Source organism: Salarias fasciatus, chromosome 17 (genome assembly GCF_902148845.1).
Source record: "Salarias fasciatus chromosome 17, fSalaFa1.1, whole genome shotgun sequence".
Taxonomy (NCBI): domain Eukaryota; kingdom Metazoa; phylum Chordata; class Actinopteri; order Blenniiformes; family Blenniidae; genus Salarias; species Salarias fasciatus.
Window position 1 is genome coordinate 10,740,859 of NC_043761.1, and position 12,087 is coordinate 10,752,945.

Below are 12,087 nucleotides of genomic sequence, written 5' to 3' on the forward strand. Positions count from 1 at the left end.
CTTGAAATCATAATATGGATAAGCAAAAAAGCTTTTTATTAACTCAGTCACCACAGACAGTAAACAGACATTTTCAGTCACAGTCCCACAGTTTGATCATTAATCTTCTGTGTAGTTCAGCCTTTCATTGATTTGTCAACACTTCATTAACCCATTTGTTATGGGCATGCAGCAACTCTCCCTTCACTGTTATCGCCATCATTTATCCCAGGTTTATAGACGGAAAACACTTTACATTTCTCTTCATGGATGCTCATGCTGAACTTCTCATTTTTTTGCGCTGTTTTCTTTTAAGTTTAATCCGGTACAGAACATACTTTCTAAGATGAGCAGGCAATTATATGACTCTGAACCGCCAGACACTGCAATCTACACAGCCTTGTTAGGCTACTTCAGCTTTATTCACTTTGAATATGAAAAAGTGCATGATAATTGAGTATGAACAATAGAAAAGATTATTATGGAACACACACCAAGCTCCAGATATGTATGCGTTTACTTTGAAGTGTCACAACTATCACAGTCTTTAGCGCTGTTCAAATATCAACAATCATTAGACTCTGTACTGCATGAACTATACATCATAAAAAACTTATCATACCTCACAAAGTAAAATAAATACTGTACACATCCTTAGGGTGCAACATTCCTCTCCCCATTTTTCCCATTCACAGTGTGTATAAAATGGATTAAATGATGCTATACAGCTTCCTAACATTAGATAGCAGTGTTGTACAAACGGTGGTGAGTCAAGGAGGATTTTTCACAATGAAAACTGCTGTGTGGCTTCTGGAGAGTTCAGTGCTTCCAGCAGTGTCCTGCTCCCTGGCTCCTGTCAGGGAGAATTTACTAAAGCATCAATAATGCAGCGTGTACGGGGGGGAATTATTCAAAAGAAATTTGTCTTGGGCTGCATATTTATACCAGGATGTTTTATACTGTGTCCAATAATGATACATTTGCAAGCTGTCCCAGTGTAATTGATTAAATGACACTGAGTTTTACTTGCGCACGGCTTCCTAAAGAGTGACATATGTTATTGCCTGAACCTTTTTTTGGGGGGGAAACAGTTTGACTCTGACCCAGCATGCAGTCCTTCGCAATGAATTTGAGATCAGCCCTAAAGTGTATCATCAGCTCTCATATACCTCACTTGAGTGGCTGCTGTTAATTATGAAATCATTTACAGCAGAGAAAATGATAGCTCATTAGGTTTTACTACTAGTATGTGCTGCGCTGCGTCTCAGCCGGGTTTATTGCGGGAGGCAGCAGGACAGAAAGTGGAGAAATGTCAGAGACCAGAGAAAAATCTCTCATGGTAACCCACCGTATAATGTTATGGCTCCTGTAGGAGGCTGGCCTTTACACCCCCAGTTTGTGGATGTTTGAATTTGTGTGTGTCTTTATTTTTTTTATTAGTCCATCTTTGTTCATAGTCCATTGTCTTTTATTATCATTCTGAAGGCCAACACTCACTACAGTGGAAAAAGAAATCACGCTTCAATTTTCCCTCAATTTTTTCGTTAGCACTGCATTCAGACTCTCTATAGGGTTTATAATCTTTTCTGATGTACGCAAATGGATGCATGTAAATGTAAATACATGTAAATGTGTGAGTGCTTGAGTCTTTATGTACTTGTTCTTCCATTTTCTTTGTCTTTTGGATTTGCCGCCTTGCCATCTGCCTGGCTACTCCCCAGACGTTTGCCCGTCCTCTTTAAGGGCTGTAGTTCTTGGGTCGTATCATCATCTTGACCGTTTTGAAGGCCTGCCTGTAGTTGGTCGGGTAGTACTCCGTCGACATGTTGTGCCACGTTCCCCAGAAGATCCCGTTCCTGACGCCCTTGTACCGCTTGTGGTAGTACTTCCCGTTGAGGTTGGCCGACATGCAGGCGTCGAACCACCAGCCGGAGCTGTAGTAGGACCCGCAGTTTCCGGAGGGGTACATGTCATTGTCGCGGTCGGGCGTGGAGAAGAACTTCTGGTCGTGGTTGAAGTTCTTGTTGAAACTTATAGCATTCCCAGCTGTCCCGCTGCAAACGCAGTATAGAGTGAAATTAAATTAAATTGCAATTTAAGAAATGTTATAGCTTCACAAAGGACAGAATAGGGTACCTGTATCCACTGATGGACAGCCGGTAGCGTAGGAACTCATTGGACACGTAGAACTGGTCGTACTTGGCGTACTCCCGGACGCCCTCGAAGTCCTCCAACTCGATGCGCAGAACCATGTCTTTGGCCTTTGTCAGCATGTGGATGTGGTCGTTACCCAACCAGAACTCCCCCCTGCCAGAGAAAGGAGCGTAAAAGCACAAGTGAGTGGAAGAAAGTAGAATTTAAGGCATGCGATATATACATGTACAGTCGGTGAGAATGTGAACACTGCAGTTCAAATAAAATGTGCTTTTGCTCTCATATGAGGGAACATACAAGGAGACGCAAAGGGAGAGTTCTGTGACAATGAAAAATGAATGAGAGAAGATATTATTCTTTTAGAGGGAGGTCATGCTGTATCTCTGGGCTTTGTTATCAAGTAGCTACCAAGGTCTTTCCCCGCAAGAAACGACAAGAAAAGATAGATGACGAAAATAAGCCAAAGTGTAAAGAATAGAAGCAGTTTGTTTAAAAACCAATTGTTGCTTTTTCTGTATTTGGCAGCGTTCTGTCTGGTTAGCAGGTATGTTCATGTCTTAAGTTGAAACTGTAGGAAATGGAATTTATAATTGGTGATTGATGAATGCTCCGAGTTTTCTGTCTGATAATGAGCCAGCAATGGTAAAATAAAAGGCTGGTAAGGAATTATTGATCAAATGTGTCTCATTAAGCCCTCCTAAAGGTCAGTTTTTTGGCAAACTGTTACATCTGCAAGCAGCAGGGAAAAAGTACATTAGTGCATTAGTGTGACCAAAAAAAAACCAAGTGTTTAGGGACATTTTTATATGAATAATAATTGGATCGGCAGTGTATTCTTATTGCCACGTCACTGAAACATTTGTGTCTGCGCTGACAGGTCATCTGACAAACACACTCTGGAGCACTTCACAACAATGAACTCAATTTTGGGAGGCAAATAAAGTAATTCATTCTATATTGTCATTTTCCTTCAAAAACCTGCACCGTCACTGCCCTGAGGGAAAAGCAACAAGGTTTCTGGGACTGTGCATCGCCTGTTTTCCACTATTAAAAAGGTACTTTAGCAGTTCAGTAATGCTTCTCCAACAGAGTTGAGCTTCAAAAATTGGATCCCGCAAATTCCACGGTACATCTTAGTGAGATATTTTAATACTTCTTCTTGTTAAACGCCTCACATTAAAGTAGATGAAGTATCAAGTGTGAATTTTATTAACCTTGATGATTTAAAAAGGGCGGTTTCTCTTGAACATTAGGGAGGCTTCCTCTGCCGCACAATATGAGCTACCATCAGTGGTGGCAGAGGAAAAGTCCATAATATATCTCTTTTATGGTTCTGCTTGACCTCCATTCTCTTCTGTTTATGGTTATGTGGTGTCTAAGTCCCATATATTGTCTACGTACAGCAGGGAATGTACGTTCTTCGTAAATTTTGACTCTTAAATCCTCAACTTCCTCAATCGGAAAACCGCAGGACTTAAAATATATATATATATACCTGAGATTTCCAAAGCCCTTCTTGTACTCGGCCCAGGTGCGGTTGAAGCTGACCGAGCCGTTGAGGCGCTGCTGTATCACCGTCCAGCCCCCTCCGTAGGACTCCATGTCGCAGAACACCTCAAACGTGCCGTTGCGGAGATCAGGGGTCACCTGATACACATCGTTCTTCCTCACCTTCAGCACGCTGTAGTCCGAACAGTCCCGAGGGGCCGTGATAACTGCTGGGCGAGAGGGACAGAGAGAGGAGCCGTTTTAAAAAGGATGTTATTGGATCATATTCAATCTCGTCTTTTCACTTTGGGCTGGCATTTTTCTCCGCCTGAAAGAGACCGTAATAGAAACTGGCCCTGAGGCTCAGGAAGAGTCGGGGTAAAAAAAAAAAAATCAAGCAAGTCAGTTGAAAATCCTGATTTAACCATTGTAGAAGTTTTCAGTCCTGCTCTAATTTCTGTGAAATGCAGTCAAGTTGCAAACAGTTCAAAAAGGTTTTTCCCGACTATACTTTTTTCCTCGACCTAACCAAGTAATTCATTTAAATAGTGAAACTATCATCTCTCTTTGTAGTATCTTCAATCAGAATGTGTTTTTTTACAACAACCTCAGTTTTCCACATATAAAAAAAGAAGTAGGAGTTGATGCAATGAAGGTGATGAAAGTCTATAACCTCTATAACCAGACACATCGCACTCCTTCACTACTTTCCCAGCTCTCTTTCCTTTTTGCCTTCGACCTCTCGCTCCTGTCTCCTGTGTCGCATTGCAGGTCACAGCCTGAACCCGGCACCGGGGTCCAAAGGCCCCTGTCAGTTAGCATTTGGGAACTGAAAGGAACAGACTTGTCAAAAACGTGGGAAAGTGTAAAACTGGATTAGAGAGGCGTACCCCCTTCCTGCACATTCTCACCTTGGGTCTAAATCACCCTGACATTGGGCAGGCGGCTTGCTTGACTCCCTCAGACTTTATTCGACGCGCCCCATTGTTGGTACAGTTTCGTCATACCGTTAAATCTGTTTAGTTGGAGGGTAGATTAGACTTGAGCTAAGGTAGCGGCGCCCATGCTGAGCGAAGAGGGCCAGACACCAGGTACAGGGGAGCTGAGATCGAGACTGAAAAAAAACTGCCAATGAGATGCTTTTTCACCATAATGAAAAGTTCGACCTGTAACTTTGCACCATGCGTGGCATTTGCTTCTCAGTGACTCCAGACATCTATGATATTTTGATGCAACGCTGCACAGTGCAGAGTGCTTCAGGTGCAAAGTGGCTGCAGATGGTAAATCACCCCATATGGAAAGCAGCCCGAGCGCCGAACGCGAGGCTGAAATACACCCTTGTCACGTTAACAGCTCCGTCGGCATTCAAAGTATTGACCTGGAAATTCTTTTCAGTGTCCCTCTCGCCTCGAGTGTCTGACTGCGGTTCCTCCACTCCACAGCTTCCTCCGCTATATGTTTCCCATCCATCTGACCAGGGAGCCGCCATCCCCAAAACAGACAGGGGCCATCTCAGTCTGAATCCCGCTGGCAGCGAGCCTGACCCAAATAACTCCGATATCAACCACTCACTGATGACTGAGAGACTGCCGGCCGACTGGCTGTCCAGCTGCTGAGTGAAATTAATGGCCGGTTCATCAGAAGAGTGACGGCGTCCGTCATTTCTGCAGACGAGGCTTTCAAAGCACAAAGCACTGGAGTAGCCATGTAATCTGTGACTTAATTCCCAGTCGCTGAGGAGCAACGCGAGGCTGATTCAGGCTGAGACTCCGTGGAGGGAAATCACCGCAATCGGATGAGTCACTGAGAGTTAAGCTCAGTATGTTTTCCAATCTTATCATCACATTACCAGCGATTCAGTAACCTCAGCAGAAGTCCACATTTAGCCCACACTGTGATGTTTCTTTTAAAAAAAAAACACAACAACAAAAAAAGATTTGTGCAACTGAGACGTGAACTTTGGCTGATGAGTCAGAATACAGAAATGCAAGCTGTTTGTATTTTGTATTTAACTTCTGGACAGCCTGTGTGCTTGACTACTTAAATACCACATTCCTCTTTTTTTTTTTTTTTCTTCCTTGGCCTCAGACCACAGAAGCGATTCCGGTGAAAAGACGATAACTTATTGTGAAAGTTTTCCTCGCCTCGTGACAAGGGAGGGCGTGTGTCGAAAGTGATAGCGGAGTATAATCTCTTCCTAAAAAGACAGCTTGAATTTAACACATTTGTTCATTTCTGACGGAGAGAAAGTCATCAAAATGAAAACCACACTGCTTGTAGAGGAAGTTGTGTGTCGCCACATTTGTAGATAAATAGTTGCTGACTGGGGACTCGCCGCCCGCTCGGCTTTGTTATAAGAGAGTTAATGTAGCTGAACAGCAACATGAATAGCTGTCTGTTCACCTCAAGGCCAGGGCAGAAGTAAAGACTAGTGCTGGAAAACTGGGAAAATGGGGTGAAAATAAAAGCTTATAGCACATCAAGGGGAAATATTCTAAATTAGCTTTATAGATATCCTTTAAACATTCATTTAGAGGCTTGACTGCAGTCGGACAGCTTGATAGTTCCCTCACAAATCAGCAGAGGCATTTTCAACACGAACTGCCTCACGCCAGATTTTCAGCATGTTGACAAATAACCAGTAAATATTTTTTAACTGGAAGTACTTTTCAGCAGGGAGAACATCTGGCGGTGAGAGGAAGTTTTCACCGTGTGATAATGTGAACGAGCACAAGAATTATAGAGGCAAGAAAAAGGCTTTGCTAAAAGTAAAATATATTGTCAGCTACGATCAGGAAATGTAATTTGAAGTGAATGTTGTGAAACTGCACAAGTCTTTTCTCAAGCTAATGGCTCATTTCCTCTATAGCATCAGCCGCTTGTTGTCTGCTGGCTCCTAACCGACATCGAATAACCAATCCACGCAATCTCCAGACTCCAGAAAGAATAATTTGCCAGTTTGCGACCCCGACATGACAGAATGGCGCACGGAGACAAGCGCTCCTGACCCTCTGTGCCATCTACAAGCAGCGCGCTCGTCAGAAAGACAGTCAGTGCGCTCATTACTCCTGAAGGTATTAGCAAGAGATAATGAGAGCCAGTCGCTTTACGCAGCGATGAGCGCTGAAGAGCGTGACCTCAAGAAGAAGAGAGGCGGAGTGATGGAGTCAAAAGGGAAGACACTGGGACGGAGAATTAAAAGAGAATGCCAGACAGTGAAAGTTAGGGCGAGAAAAGAAAGAATATGAAATGGTACAGATGCTCTGCGGATAAGCGCATGAGGGGGGGGGGCGGAATGACAGAAGCTGAAGGAGAATTTTTGAAGGAGAAAGAGGCGAGTTTCACGCAGAAAGCAAAAGGCTGATGAGGAAGGGATGAAATTCCCTTCACACCACCGTCCCAGCTAATCTACTTAGAAATAAGCTCACATCTGTTTTCCACATAAAAGCCCCCAATATAGTTTCACATTCACTCATGCAGCATCAGGATTCGCTTTCAGACTGAAAAGCGGTTCGCAGTTCGACTGTGCTCTCATCCAAATAAGCTTTCGCTTTGGTGTAAAGCTGGATGTTTGTTATGCTTAGCAAGTTTGCAATCCCCCATGATGGGTTTTTTTTTTACCTTTTCAACCTTGTTTTTGTAAAAAAAAGTTCAAACCATTCACTAGATAGGTGCTAAATATCTGCCTCTTTCTCTTTTCTTTTTGAGACTCTGCATATGGAGAGGAGTCGAGTGAATTATATAAGAGCTTGCAGGAATTTCACAATTGGCTGTAATTGTCATGTTGCATCACACTGTTATATTATGGCCTTTTGTTACAGCTGCACTGACACAACTACTCTGCAATAACAGTGGATGTGAGGACTTTTTGCAGGTATTGGGGTGATGGAAAATTCCTTTTTCTCAGTGTATACCCTGCATTATGTAATATTGTTCATATTGGTAATGGAGAAGGCATGTTGCAACTGAGGTCACTCTCATTTCAGGAACATTTCATTTCCCATTTCCCAGAAGAAGTGGCCTCTCTGGGTGAAGGTGAACACCCAGACTCTTGATTGTACCGGTGTACACTTAGGGATGATTGAATAGACCTGGTGCCAGCGGATTCAGCTCGCAGCAACCCAAACTGCCAGACTTATTTTGGGTGCGGGAGTTTCATCACCACAACAACATCCGAGCCGATTTTGCGGGAGTGGAAAAGAATAAAGAAAGGATTTCTGGATGATGCTCAGTGGGAATAGAAAAAAAAAAATACATGCGGGAGAAAAAAGAGGAGACACATCAATGAGAAATGCAAGATAGGACAGAATAGAGTGTAACACAATGGAGAAACACATTTTCCTTTCCCTGGAAGCCCGGATAGGTAGACTGTGGTGATGTAGAGGGCCGACAAGGGTGAAGGCGTAAGAATGGAACAAAAATAACTGGACTGGAGGATTACAGGATTCTGGATAACTAAAGCTAAACTAATCTTTGTCAAGCTTACTTTCTTGGGCTTTAATTGCTGCACACGGGGTGCTGCAGATGGAGCTCAGCTTGTTGACCACTCCGGAGATGTTCTCCACCCGTCTGTCCACCATGGCCTGCACGTTGTCCACGTTGAGCAGGCTGAGCCCCTCCAGGCGGCCCTGCAGAGCCGAGATCTGGCTCCGGGCGTTGCGCAGGCTGGCAGACATCTTATTCATCTTCACCTGAGAAAAGGCCAGACAGGGCGCGAAGGTAATTATTTTGGCACGGGACGCAAAGGCAGGTGGATTGCTGCACTCGCCGGCCCACATCATTGTTTTACCAGCCAATTTGAATTTTAGAACAGAAACGGGGTCCGTGTGATAGTTGGCTGCCGGCCAGAGTGGCTGTGAGAGTCAACAGGCTCACCAGACAGCAAAGATTTACTGCCGTTTGGCTGCTGTCTATCGCTGATTCCACACCCTGTTTACAATACCAGGAATTTTTCCTGGTGGATCGGTGCCAGAAAGGACTTTGCAGGTCTTTACAGGTCTTTTGACGATTCGGTCAGTTTGCATTCCAGCTGGGTGCCGTTTCACAGGGTCACATATTACACGGTGCTGTGTCCAGAGCGCTCGATTATACAGCACACTCCAATTAGTTTGTTCACGTCGCTCTCTTTCGTATTCGCACCAAACCGATAATAGTATTGAGCCACTGACAAGTTAGGACTCAAAATAACTGGTATGAAAAGAAGAAATGCTGCAGTGCCACTATGACACTGTTTCTATAACCATAAATAGAGCATGGACATGAAAGAAATATACAGGTTTTTTTCTTACATCATAAAAATTAGAATGATTTATTCTCGTGTTTTTTAGGTGAATACATTGATGTGAACACTTTCATTTCATTTGCTAGTTCACAAATTTGATATTTTGCAATATTTGTCCCTTTTTTCTCTTAACAATTTATGAATATATTTTCAGATCTGGACAGAAGTTTGCCTCTTACCTGCATCTCTTGCATTGTGCTGGGGCTTGATGGTATTTTCCCAAATATGGAACCTTGTCCCGGTCCGGTACCGTCCAGAGAACCTCCAAAAATCATCCCATCTCCCCTCTCCTCTTGGCTGGATCCCGCTTGCACATCCTGTCCCATCAGGTCCAGCCTCACCTCCTCCCCGGAATCTCTCTGGATCTGTCCCTGGTCCGCCTGCTGATGTCCGAAAGCCCCGTTGCCCCGTGCCCCCCGGCACTCCTGGCACCCGCTCTTCAGCTTGTTTACCACCTCCTTCAGGCTCTGCAGCTCCTTCATCGTCTTCTCCAGCAGCCTGAACTGCTTGGGCAGCTGGATGGTGAGGGGAGGCAGGGTGAGCTGGTAAGGGCAGTCCTCAGCGTCGTCTGCCCCGGAGCCCCCGCACTGGCCCGAGGGTCGAAGTTTGACGGGACAGGAGGAGGAAGAGGAGGAGGAGGAGGAGACGCCGGAATCAGATCCCAAGTTGTAGGGTCCTCGGGCATCCCATCTCTGGTGAGAGTTGACCGGGAAGTCTGCAGCCCGGCTGATCGGCGGCACCAGCAGGAGAGAGGCGCAAACGCAAAACACAAATGTCCTCATTTTTTTTTTTTTCCCCCTTGAAACTTGTGATGGAGATAAATGCGAGCAAACTAAGTGTGTCCCAACCGACTCTGTAATAACTTGAAGATCAAATGCGTCTGGCAGTGTGTGTGTATGTGTGGCGTGTGTGTGTGTGTGCCTGCAAGTGTGAGAATGTGTATGTGTGTGTCCAGAATCTTATTGGTTTGAGAGTGTGTGCATGAGAGCAGCCTGCAGGAGGGAGAGAGCGCAGGGGAACTGCCGCTGCCTCAGATAGCTGTGTCATTAATATCAGCGCAAGTGAGGGAGGGAGGGAGAGAGAGAGAGAGAGAGAGGGAGGGAGGGTGCTGAGTTAGAGAGGATGGGAGGGGCGGCGCTATTGCGTAATGCAACGCACCGTATCAACGGCATTGTGGAAAAACTATAGAGATGCAGACAGATCACGGGAGTGGTGGTGGGAGGGAGGGACGGAGAGAGGCAGGTCGGTCGCCTCGCCTGCAGCCGGAGCATCTGCCATCCTCTCTCTCAGCTCATTTCCCAGAAGAGCAAAATGACTCAATGCGCGATTCGCGGGAACTATCCCTTCAACTGACGTCGCTTTTTTTTTTTTTTTCTTCTTCTTTTTTCTGTTTTTCATCTCCACACTTTGCTGCTTCACGGATTTGGGGTCCCGCAAAATTTAAAGCCTTGCTTAAAAACACTGAATCACCTCGATAAGTCTTACATCTGCAAATTAGCCTCTGGTGGGCACAATTACTGTAAAATCCATGCCGTAGCCAGCAGCAATGGAAGAAAAAGGGCTTGTGTGAATTTGTATAAACAACCTGTTCGGCGTGGCTGGCTGAGAATGTCACAAATTAACTCCAGGACTCATTAAAATAGTTGGCCCTTAAAGCTGACATTTTTTAAAATATTGAACACCTGCTGATGCTCTGTCTTAGTCACCTTTTTTTTTTTCTATCATATTATACCTGCAGAGAGAACACTTAACTCCACATAAGATGTGATCAGACGACGTACAAGTGCTTCACGCCTGCATCGAGCCTGGGGAGTTGACCTTTCGGAGTCTTCTTGTGAACGAACAAAAAAAGTTGTGTTTATGTGCAGCGTTTCGCTCCCATAACACTCACCGTGCATCCTTGACATCTAAGTAAAGTGCTGAATACAAGTTCTTCATTAAATCTTTCTAATGTTTGCGTCCACATTAAAGGATCGCTGTACTTTTTCTCAAGGACCTGGCAGATGGTTGAATGGATGCGGGACCCCAGCCCACACTCTTGAGTTTAAATTTGTTTTCTTATTTGTTAAACACCCTTTCTTCTTTGAATTTAATGTAGAAAAGTAAGAAAAATCATATATTCATCCTCATATTGACACTGCTTTCCAGCTGTTTTCATGGCCAGATGGGCTGTGGAGGAAAAGTTTGGACTGGATATAAACAATTTCTTCTGTAAAATGGGGAAAATAATATGTTAATTCAGAAACATTTTTACCAGAAAGAGGCAGGTTACACCTGCAGCGTGTCACTAAGACAGATGCAAAACAGCTTCTTCTTTTTTTTTTTTTTTTTTTTGTTAACCCAAGATCGCTCACCCGTGCAGCTCCGCTCGCCTTGCTTTCTGCCACCGTGAAAGTCATTAAGCGAAGCTGCTCTTTATCTGTGCCTCCTAATGGTCTTCTCGGAATATATTTGAGTGGAAATGAAGGGAAATGGGACGTTGTGACTGTGAAAACTGGTACAAATAAACAAAAGCTGGCTTTTTGGAGGCATGACCGCGCACGAAAACTTTACCCTCACCCTTTAAAGACACCATTAGGAGATCATATGGAAACTTAGCCTGCTGAGCTGGGTTTGTACAGTAGCTTTCCATTCTTGTTTATGACAACATTATTGATTCATGAGTTGTTTAGTTTTCAGTATTTACATTCGCAAATGAATAATTAACCATTATTAACAGAGAGATGAACAATGCAGCTGGTTTCATGTGATATGAGGTTTGGTTATGTTTGAATTTGTGCTATTCCTTATAATTAGTTGATTTCATAGAGTTTTATGGAAATTGAGTGAAAGCTGTTTAATTTCCTTTTCCGCTGAAGTGACCCTCACGCAGTCACTTTCTCACAGTGGGTGATGTTAACCTACTTGAGTCATCCTTTTAATAGTCAGTGTTCGGTAACTTGCACTGGATTATGTAGTTTTTGTGTTCTTTTTAACTGAGAGTGTCTTAGTTTGATTCCCGTCAGTATTCTGCCGTGTGATGTACGGGATGTTGCGACCCCCGTTGTATTTCTGAAGAAGTGACACATGCTTCACAAATTGATAACATCCACAGAAGTGGCTCGGAGCCTTGATGGAAGGAATTCTCCACAAAGGAAGATATTACAGCACAAAAACTGCTCCTAACAAAGCGATTCAATCTGGCT

The 12,087-nt window shown here is 44.1% G+C and overlaps 1 protein-coding gene across 2 annotated transcripts; it reads right to left on the bottom strand.

The window, feature by feature from the left end:
- Positions 1–272: 272 nt before the first annotated feature.
- Positions 273–9,909, bottom strand: fgl2a (fibrinogen-like 2a). 2 transcript variants are annotated; one of them, XM_030112982.1, is made up of 5 exons: positions 9,082–9,909; positions 8,108–8,312; positions 3,629–3,851; positions 2,116–2,286; positions 273–2,033 (listed from the first exon to the last, which is right to left on the bottom strand). In XM_030112982.1, exons 1-5 carry the CDS (start codon positions 9,682–9,684, stop codon positions 1,718–1,720), a joined length of 1,518 nt encoding a protein of 505 aa, XP_029968842.1. In that variant the 5' UTR covers positions 9,685–9,909; the 3' UTR covers positions 273–1,717. The 2 variants fall into 2 exon arrangements, with proteins under 2 accessions (XP_029968842.1, XP_029968843.1); XM_030112983.1 differs by having other exon boundaries at positions 3,629–3,848; positions 9,082–9,684.
- Positions 9,910–12,087: the final 2,178 nt, after the last annotated feature.

Bases quoted from the DNA above. Each gene is read 5' to 3' on its own strand.
- fgl2a (XM_030112982.1), bottom strand. From the start codon at position 9,684: ATGAGGACATTTGTGTTTTGCGTTTGCGCCTCTCTCCTGCTGGTGCCG. The intron at 3,852-8,107 runs GTAAGCTTGACA...CCTCTCGCCCAG, and splicing joins AGCAATTAAAGCCCAAGAAA to CAGTTATCACGGCCCCTCGG. The intron at 2,034-2,115 runs GTACCCTATTCT...CTGCGTTTGCAG, and splicing joins CTGTCCATCAGTGGATACAG to CGGGACAGCTGGGAATGCTA.